We start from the raw sequence: 11222 nt of genomic DNA, 5'->3' as shown, positions 1-11222 counted from the left end.
AAGAGAATGCAGCCACGCTAAAGGGCGGTGATCTGTGTAAATAATGAACTTCTTCCCATAAAGATAGGGGCGGAAATGTTTGATAGCCCACACAATGGCTAGAAGCTCACGTTCAATAGTGCTATATTTAGATTCAGTTTCAGTGAGGGTTCTGCTCGCGTAAGCAACGGGTAAGTCGTTGCCTACTATGCCTTGAGAAAGTACAGCACCTAAGGCTATTTGTGAAGCATCGGTCGTTAGGATAAAGGTTTTTTCTGTATCTGGGTATTGTAGAAGAGGTGCATTTGTTAATAGTTCCTTACACTTTAGAAAGGCGTCAATATATTGTTGATCTATTACAATTTTATTACGTTTTTTTAAGCAATTTGTCAGTGGCTTTGTGATTTTAGCGAAGTCTTTTATGAATCGGCGATAATAACCGATAAGGCCAAGAAAACTCTTGATTTCAGTTGTGGTTTTTGGTAAAGGATATTTCAGGACTGCTTGAATTTTATCATCATTTGGTTGCAAGCCATTTTCTGTAATCTTGTGGCCAAGGTAGAGAACTTCTTTACATAAAAATTCGGTTTTGTCTAATTGTACTTTTAAGTTTGAGTCTCTAAGTCGCTGAAAAACTGTTCTTAATTTATGTATGTGTTCCTGTAAGCTGGCTGAAAATATGATGACGTCATCAAGATACACCATACAATGAATGTTGTGGAGACCTCTGAGAACGTTGTTCATTGCGCGCTGAAAAGTTGCAGGCGCAGTTTTTAAACCAAACGGCATACGCGTAAATTCGTAATGGCCGTTCTGTGTACTGAACGCGGTTTTCTTTCTGTCTCTTTCTAAAACTTCTATTTGATGGTAACCTGAAGCTAAATCAATTGTACTGAAATAAATAGCTTTTCCTAGTTTGTCTAATAAATCTGTTATGTTTGGCAGGGGGAATTTGTCATCGATAGTGATCTCGTTTAGGCGGCGATAGTCGATTACCATGCGATACTTTCTCTCACCAGAGGCATCTAACTTCTTGGGAACCAGGTGAACTGGTGCACTCCAGGGAGAGTGTGATTCCTGTATTATGTTATCCTGCAGTAATTTTTCTACTTGTCGATTAATTTCGTCGTTTAAAATCGGGGGTAATCTATAGGGTTTTACATATATCGGATCTTCATTTGTCGTACGTATCTCGTGTTTAACTTGGTTTGTAAATGACAACGGTAATTTTTCAGTATAAAATATGTCTCGAAACTCGTAACATAAATGTGATATGGCTTTTCGCTCTTCATCATTCATATGATCAAGGCGGACTTTATTAAGATTTTCTTTTAGGATTTCGTCAACCTGAATGTCGTCTGTAACTGTGTTGGAGTAACACATGATATCGTTTTGTTGAAAGGGCTGGACATTAAATGGTTTTTGAAATGTAATTGTGACAGTTTGGTCAGTTAGATTTTGAATAACTGTGGAAGCTTGATGATCTATGACTTTCACAAGAGCTGAAGGCATGCGGATGCCGTCACCGAATTCTGTATATTCAATTAGGGCTTCACCGTTTTGTAAATTAGTTGGAATTTTAACACGGGTTTCTGAACGTGGTTCAAGTACGATTTGACGAGAGGGGCTATAAATAATAGGTATTACTGTGTTAGGTGTTATTAACAATTGATTTTTCATGTCTACACTTGCCTGTAATTCTGTCAGTAAGTCGGAACCAATTAAGCCGTCATAATTTTTATCTATAGAATATAAATAAAATTTATGTTTGAGCGGACTCTGAAACGTTTTCAGTAAGGGAATGTGTATGACTTCATTATGTTTACTTCGTGAGTGAGTGCTTATCACCTCGAACGGTTCTTCGTACTTAAAATCATAAAAATAAAAGTTTGCCATATCAGGGCTCATAAATGATCTAGTAGAGCCAGTATCTATCATAAATTTTGCGTCAATTTCGGGGATATAAATATGTGGTAATTTATTTACCATTTCCGTATTAATTTGACGACATAGTTCAAGTAGTTGGTTTATGGACGAGGCTTCTGTCTGAAAATTTTCGGTTTCAGTTTCCTGTGAAGTATCAGGGATTTCCTCTGTGGGTACATATTCGACCTCGGGGTAATATTCAGGGTACACGGTATGGTCGTAGTTTTCAGGGTAGTATTCTGATTCGGGGAAGTTTACATAATCGTCCTGCAGTTGATTATAAAATAGTTGATTCATATTACTGAGTCTTTGAGGAGGAGCTGTCCTCATGGAAACATCAGTTTTTAACGCACTATTTAGTCTATATGGTTGTTGTGTTGGTTGAATGCCAAATTTAAATTGATTTGGTGGATTTTGAAATCGCTGGAAGTTTTGGTTGGGGATTCCAAATTTGAATTGATTCTGTTGGAAATTAGGCCTATATCCAGTCGGTTGAAATTGTGGCCTATGCCAACCTGTGGGCTGAAAGTTGGGTTTATATCCTATAGGTTGAAAATTTGGCTTGTATCCTGAGGGTTGAAATGGTGGTCTATAACCAGTGGGCTGAAAGTTAGATTTTAATGCTGTATTTTGGGGAATGCCAAACTTAAAATTACTTTGTGGGGCTTGTTGCATCTGCGGTTTAAATTGGGATGGATTCACAAATGAATTATTTCGTAGATGTTGGTTATTTAATTGCTCTGGGGATGACATCAATATGGATGGTTTTTGTATATTAGACCTTAACATAGTGCTATGGGCTTGGTACTGGTATTTGAAGTTGACCTCTTCTAATACGATGGAGAGGGCAGCTTCAAGGCTATCACATCCTTTTAATCGTACGATTCTAATTAAGTCCTCGGGAAGATTGTATAAGAATACATTCTTCGCAAGGTTTGAGTAGATTGTGATTTTACTCGCTTTTAAATGTTGGTCTGTAAGTAAGTTTACTTTCGCAATTAACGAACTTTTAACATGTTGAATTCGATTACAGAAATCGATGTAGTCTTCATTGTTTTGTAATCTCATAGTTTCCAATTCAATAGCAATGCATTCCTCCGAGCGAGGATCGCCAAAATGTTGAATCAATAATGATTTTAATTCTAGCCATGTTTTAATGTCCCGTCTCTCACTAACTAACACTGCAGCCTTGCCTACTAACTTGCTAGTTAATAAATGATACAGGTATAATTCCTGCTCCGGGTTGTTAACGCTATTGTAAACGGTAATAACATATTCACATTTGTCGATAAAGGTGTTAAGTAATTTTCCGTCTCCATTAAAGAGCGGGATAACACATGAGAATTCACGTGGCAGTATCTTAATTTCCGTCATTTTTTTTTTAAACAATTACACAATTACCCAATAATTATGGTTCACAGAATTTGATGTGAATCTAAACTTATAATTAGGTACACTTACTTTAGGGGTTGCAGAATTTCATGCACTAACCTACTTACTTCTATGTTTCTTTAATTAACTTATTACAATTTACGTTTATATCAATTTAACTCTAACAAAGTCTTAAAACTATCGTTAAGATGAGAGATGTCGATCTCAAAATAACAAAAGAAAAGTGGAGAGGGCTGGATTTGAAAGGTGAAAAGGTGACTTACCAGTACATCGCTGCCTCAACACTCGCACAAAACACCCTTAACGCTTTTGGATTTGCGTTCTTGACAAATTTATTTGTTCTTTTGAATAGCCGTTTTTAGCAATCGCGACGTAGTTTCCCCTTTTTAGGTAAGCAGAATTTGATGCTCGAACCGATAATTGAGAAGTACGTGCAGCTAGAGCGACTATCCTGTCCTCAGCGCCAGTCAAGTAGTGGGTCCGCGAAAAAAGGGTTTTTAAAAACTTAAAGTTAAAATGAATACAACCGGTCCGATTTGAGGTCCGTTTAATACTAAATATTACAAGTATTCTATTATATTTATATCCTATTCTTAAAGGCCTACGTGACCGTTGTGCTGACACATTGTTCTCACGCTCTACAAGGAAACGTTACTTAGTAAGAACTAAGAGTGGTTCGTAAATCATGTAAGAGTGGTTCGTAAATCATGTAACAGCACTTAGGCTATTGAAATATAAAGGATCTTTGTACTACTATGTTGCAATGGCTTTTGTTTATATAAAATATAATTATCCTATGGTGGTGACACACGGGATTATATAACTACCTAGTCAAGTAGTGGGTCCGCGAAAAAAGGGTTTTTAAAAACTTAAAGTTAAAATGAATACAACCGGTCCGATTTGAGGTCCGTTTAATACTAAATATTACAAGTATTCTATTATATTTATATCCTATTCTTAAAGGCCTACGTGACCGTTGTGCTGACACATTGTTCTCACGCTCTACAAGGAAACGTTACTTAGTAAGAACTAAGAGTGGTTCGTAAATCATGTAAGAGTGGTTCGTAAATCATGTAACAGCACTTCGGCTATTGAAATATAAAGGATCTTTGTACTACTATGTTGCAATGGTTTTTGTTTATATAAAATATAATTATCCTATGGTGGTGACACACGGGATTATATAACTACCTACGTAATAGATAATAGTAACTTGCAGCCTTCCGATAAAATAATAAAACCTGTAGCCAATATTTCACAAAATTCGGACTTTGTGAAATATATAAATAAAGTTACCTATTGAGTATCATATATTAATGAATTAATGAGTTCTGACTCCTATCTAGTTTCGTCTTTCGAGACCGTAAGTTTACACCATTTTAATGAATCGATTCCGACATAAAAATATTCTAAACAAAAAAAAATTAAATAAAGATTTGATTTGAGGTTTCATATAGGTATATCTTAATCCAAAAAAACAATAATTGATCTACGTATATTTAAGGTATTTGTCGTCACTGCTCTTCTAGCGTGGTATTGTATGCGCAAATACGGTCTACCGCTTTATCAAAGTAAAATTGCTAAACAACTAGTTTGCTATTATTTTGTCGTAGGCAATAAAAATTGTGTATTTAACTAATAAGTCCATACCTAAAGGAAGGTGAGGAATCTTGCAAAGAAAGAAAGAAAGGAAGAAAGTCAAAAACATGTTTTATAAAGATAAAAAAGATTTTCTACGAGCCTAGTGTAATTTGCTTTATACACGCAGTAGTATGTCAAGCTGAGTTCAACAGTACTGTTTTGTTTTTAAAATATTAAGTGGAGGTTGAAAATCTCATTAAATCTATATTGAAAATAAGTATCTGATCACTTATTTTATATATGAATAGAACAGTTTTTAACGTAATAGCTTTAAAAACATAAAAATATGGATTTAAAAACCCAATAACGTTTCTAAACGAATAAAAATGTCTTAATGTTGGTAACTACTATAATTTCTGTACGTTGGCGTATCTGTAAAATGTTACTATACTAAAAATATCGCAATTATTTGAGCAAATTATTTTCATGTATGTCAAATGAAATAATAATAAATATTGTCTTTTATTGACATAACTTTTACACATTTAACAAAACAATTTTTTACCGGATTGAAGTTATGTATTTACAATTATTTTAAATACATTTTTCCCGTGACCACGCACGCTGTAAAGTACGCGAAACGTCGGTTAAATTTAAAATTATGTAAAATAATTGTAAATACATAACTTCAATCCGGTAAAAAATAATAAATAATTTCTGTTTTTTTTTAATCTACTGTACTAAAAACATCCAATCTCGAATTATAAATAATTAATAATTATTTTATCTTAAGGTTTACTGTTTGTTTAATTATATAAATTTATTATTTAAATATAAACTTTAAACATTAACTTATTAACCAAAACAATTTTAGCACAATTTTGTTTAAGTAATTCAATTCTTGAAATCTTGTACTCCACTGTTTTGTAACCCTATTATAGACTACAGAAGTGATTGGGAAAATTTATCATTGGTTTGGTTGTAGTTTAACTCACGAATAGCGAATGGCAACATTTACAAAAAATTGAAGTGAAAGAAATGAATTTACGAGAATAGGTCGCGAGTTGCATAGATTTTTGGTTGATTTCCTTTTCACTTTGCTTTGATATTCTTAAAAAGATCTAATAAACTCGAGTTAATTTGTGTTTACTCCCACAATTTGATTCAACGGATCGAACACAATTCAGCCGAAAACAGGATAAGTACGAGAGTGGACAGCATCTTATTGATTTTCTTTCCATGCATATGCTTTCAACCAACGCGAGCCTAAGTTAATACCTGGCCCGTTTAATCAATGATCCTGCTCAACTATTAATGATAAATCTATTAAACTGTTAAAACAAGTGAATTTCTCAGTTTTTGGTGAAACGAAATTTTGTGAAAATGATGGCCAACTCGATGGACACGGTAAACTCCAATCAGCCCACACAAAATGGTAGCAAGTTACAACCCTGCCACAATGAGTCTAAGACAAACTTGATAGTAAATTATTTACCACAAACAATGACTCAAGAAGAGATAAGGTCATTGTTCTCCAGTGTGGGGGAAGTAGAGAGTTGCAAGCTGATCAGAGACAAAGTGACGGTGTTTCCCGATCACATCCTTAATGGCCAGAGTTTAGGCTATGCATTTGTGAATTACCACAAAGCTGAAGATGCTGAAAAAGCAGTAAACACTTTAAATGGTCTCCGTTTGCAAAATAAGATCATAAAAGTGTCTTATGCCCGTCCCAGCTCAGATGCTATCAAAGGAGCAAATTTGTATGTATCAGGACTCCCCAAACATATGACACAGCAAGAATTAGAAAAGCTGTTCTGTCCATATGGCTCCATCATCAGCTCACGTATTCTCCATGAGAATGTCAATGTGGGCCATCTTATGCAAGCAGGCTTAGAAGATCAAGGAGGCTTACAAGGACCTTCAAGAGGAGTTGCATTTATACGATATGACCAGAGGTGTGAAGCAGAAGCAGCTATTCGTGAACTAAATGGCACTGTTCCACCTGGAGGAACTGGGCCCATGACTGTTAAATGTGCAAACAATCCAAGCAATCAAAACAAGGCCCTAGCTCCATTGGCAGCATACCTGGCTCCTGCATCTGCTCGTCGCTTCATTGGCCCTGCTGGTAAGGCTTTGCTAGCTATTAATAAAGGTCTTCAAAGATACTCACCCCTAGCCGACCCTCTCATACAAGGTAATGCCCTAGGTGGTTCTGGCTGGTGCATTTTCGTTTACAACATTGGTGCTGACACTGAGGAGAGCATCCTGTGGCAGCTTTTTGGCCCCTTTGGTGCAGTACAGAGTGTTAAAATCATCAGAGATCCAGCAACCAACAAATGTAAAGGTTACGGTTTTGTTACTATGACCAACTATGATGAGGCTGTTGTTGCAATTCAGTCACTGAATGGTTATTCACTTAATGGCCAAGTCCTGCAGGTCAGCTTCAAAACGAACAAGAGTAAATCCTAAGTGTTTTCAAAACCTAGTCAATAAATTGTAGCTAATGCAAAAATGTTGATCATAACTGTCATGGTTTGTTGTCACATATTCAATTACTATAGTACTTATGCGATAAGTAACAAATCATGACATGACAGTTAACCAGTATTCACAATAATATGTACAAACCACCTTCTTTATCACCTCAATAGGTATCTTTATAACAATGAGTTATATAAAAAAGACATGAAAATTTAATCATGAATCTTTTCAACCAATGATTGCTAACAAATTCCTGTAAAAATTTAATACTCGTAATTTAATACTGGCATAATTTATCAAAATTTAAAAAATAAACACCATTGATAGATCAAGATCAACCTATTTACATTTAAATTAAGGTTTATATTTACCAAGATTTTAATGGAAATGACACAAAATATAAGCAATATATTTTCTATTTTTACAAACCTAATTGACAGTGCAATATTAAATTTTTACTATAAGTAAACTTATACAGACGCAAAAAATATATTATGTATAATGTGCAATTATACACTTATTTATATTCAAAATATGGCAATATCTATTTAAAAGCATAAGTAATATATTAAATCTCAATTACATACCCATTACCAAAGACAACAGAATGCTAGATAAAATTTACTTATAATGGCTAGCAAAATATCTTCCATTAAACTTTTTATAACAGTAGGGATTGTCCGTTTATAGATATCTAATTAATAAAAAGTATTTATTATAGTCTTGAAATTGACTCATGCACAAAATCATTAGATAAAGGTCTAATAAAAAATTGTTTCATTGTAAAAAGTACCTAGTAATATTTTGCCATTTCATTTCAAATGAGACTTTGACTAAATCAAGAAATTCGGAGACCATGACAATCAGTGTATTAATGATTGATCAACATTTTATTAATGATTTCTATTGACTAAATTAATGAAAAAAATCACATTGATTATAATATAGAATACTTTTTCAGAAGAAACTGATTAGCAATACATAATATTTAACTAAATTTAAAATTTATTGCATAGAACACAAGCTGATGCCTCGGCTTTTAATGCATATTGAAAATTATCCATATGATATTGTCTCTCTTATTAATTTGTATAATCACTATTTATTATTACATTTAAGTAATGTATAATTAATAATTTATTCTAGTTGATAGATCTATTATAATAGATTTCTTTTCATAATATTATATCTCATAAGTGTAAGTTTGAAATTAGTTCTTATAAATTTACTCAACAACTTGATGTTATAAATTTGTGACTGTATTTAATCCAGACTATACATGTGTGTAGTATCTTTCACTTTTTAGAGAAATTATAGATAAATGTGAACGCATATCATAATGTATTTAAAGATCTTATATTAATAAACCTTTTTACAATAATTCCAATTGGATTTAAGTAAAAATAAGTTACTTACTTAAAACATTGCAAACTAACTGCCACAAATATTTTGGTTTATTAATATAAGTTTTAAGTAAAAAGCTGTTCTAATTATCTTATAATATATTATGTGGGGCTTGTAAAATGCATTTGGACTACATATTTTTTTTAAGTTCTACTGATAGGGATAATTTTTCATTAAGATTTATGATTATTATTTAGTTAAATACTTAACAACACGAAACTAGTCAGTTATATAATTTTTGCAATGGTTAATCTAAGTACCTATCTAAACTTAAGTATTTACTTAGTTGAATTTCTGTGTTCTGTAACTTAATCTTTGGTTAGGATTTGAATTTAAACTATGTTGGTGTGGTGTTTCTTTAATATTAGTCTAAAAAAATACACAAACAGGAACGAATGGTGTGTATAAACTAGTCACAGGTTTAAATAATTGTACCTGTTATGTATGTGAAACTGTTTTGAATTTTTTAGGTTGATAACTTTCATTCTGTTGTTTAAGAATACTGAATCATATTATGTAAAGAAACTCTATAAGAAATTTCATATTACTATAATTGATTGAGATCTTGCATATTTTAGTTAGCATCATATAATTCCTTCATTTACCTTCTCTTATCATTCATTACTATTACACAAACAATCTAAAAAATTCATAACAGCCTTGCTTGTAATTTGTATGCATTGTGTCCTCCGTTTAATACTTACCACCTGATAAAAATGTACCTAAGTAGTAGGGTTTTAAAATTCCGACGGGGTAGAACTATATGCTGGCTCATTTAGTTACAAGGTTTCAAAATCTTAAAAAGGAAGCCTGCCCCAAAAAGACGTTAAAAGACTGTTATCGAGGCTATATTAATATCTATGATAATGTCGAATTTAATTATTACATTAAGATCTGTCGGCAGGTTTCCTTGATATCGTTATCGTTTACGTCGAGCGAGTCTTTGATTCAAAAGTATCCTGATCAGTCCTTAGAAAAAAAAGGTTTAAAACTACATTTAATTGCTCACATTAGGATCTTGAAAAATTAAAATTTTATTCGACTTCTACAATTGCTCGCATAATAAATTATATGTTATAATATATCCCACCTAATATTTTAAGTATTTGCTCCATTATCAAGTACTGCCTCAACATGAGATAGAATTTCAATTCTGTGGTGTATTCATGGATTTCAAGACTCGCTTGCACGGTTGCGGGGAAAGCTCTGCAAATGGCGATCGATGACTCCTAACACCTGTGACCTGTCCAAATTATAATTTCGTTCTGATTTAGTATTTTGTGCTAATTATTTTTGTTTTAGTGTTTTTACCTTAGTGTTTATGTATTCTAACTATTTATATTTAACCAGATTTATTTAATTCATTTCCGGGCAGGTTTGGGTACAGTAAGGTTTGGCCTAGGTTAGCTAGAATAAGTAACAGTACAAATCGTCGGTATGTAATGCGTTGGTTTTAATTGGCTTACTTAATTATTGAAATGTCAACGAATGTAATCTGATGTAGAAATTAATATAGACATTAAATATTGACATTAGCAATAATGTATTTAAATATTCTTTTATTTTGTAGCCCTTGGCCTTTTTGATTGATATACTCGAACGATAGGTACTAATTTGTATCAAAGCGCGAAATCAAGTATGTAGTTTTACATAGCTCGCTTATTTTTTTAAATATATTATAGTCCAAAACTTAGCTAAAAGCAAATGAAATGACATATGTCTTAAATATTTAATAATTTTAAAGAGTTAATATTACAGAAACTGATTTTAAAATAACAATATTTCTTGACTGCTACAAAAATTCAGAAGCGAAAATAACACATGATATTCGGCGGCCCAATTTTATTAAAGAAAGATTGTCGAGGGGTGAATTCACCCCATGAGTTCATTGAACTTGATACATTGCGTATACAACGGGGAGGATCAATGTGCCAGATTTGTTGTCTCACGATCGTTTCCCTAGTGATATGCTTAAAAACATTTTTAATCATCATTATAATTCAACAATTCATTATATATCGTAGACCTTATTTTGTGCTTGTAATGGAGAAACTAAAAAAACAGTATTGAAAATGCTTTTAAAATCATAAAGTTAAATGGGTATAGGTACCTACTAATATACTGGATGGCAAATAACGCTTTATGGCCGGGACGTATATAAAATAATATGTTAGTTATTAGATTGTTTCCCTCTATCAAATCAATTCATCCTCAAAAAACCGTAATGGTATACTGCTCATACTGCGGTGACTGAACAGTTTTAATTAAATTGATATTGAATGACATAGACTTATATCATAGTAAAGGGCCTCAGTACTCGATTACTACTAATAACTTCTACAAGTATTATCGTAGAAGTTATTGAGAACATTAGAACCGACGCCAAAATATATTAATTGTATTCATAGGTCTGGAATTATAAAGATAATTAAATGATAACTTATTTGTATACGGGGTAT

The 11222-nt window shown here is 32.7% G+C and overlaps 1 protein-coding gene across 1 annotated transcript; it reads left to right on the top strand.

The window, feature by feature from the left end:
* The first annotated feature begins 5863 nt into the window (after positions 1-5863).
* On the top strand, positions 5864-9795 carry LOC125052395 (ELAV-like protein 2). Its single transcript, XM_047653213.1, has 2 exons — positions 5864-7003; positions 7085-9795. The coding sequence occupies exons 1-2, from the start codon at positions 6262-6264 to the stop codon at positions 7345-7347; spliced, it is 1005 nt and encodes a 334-aa protein (XP_047509169.1). The 5' UTR covers positions 5864-6261; the 3' UTR covers positions 7348-9795.
* Positions 9796-11222: the final 1427 nt, after the last annotated feature.

The sequence above is a fragment of the Pieris napi genome, chromosome 9 (genome assembly GCF_905475465.1).
Source record: "Pieris napi chromosome 9, ilPieNapi1.2, whole genome shotgun sequence".
Taxonomy (NCBI): Eukaryota; Metazoa; Arthropoda; class Insecta; order Lepidoptera; family Pieridae; genus Pieris; species Pieris napi.
Note: the sequence above shows the minus strand (reverse complement) of the source record. Positions and strands in the feature narration are given on the sequence as shown.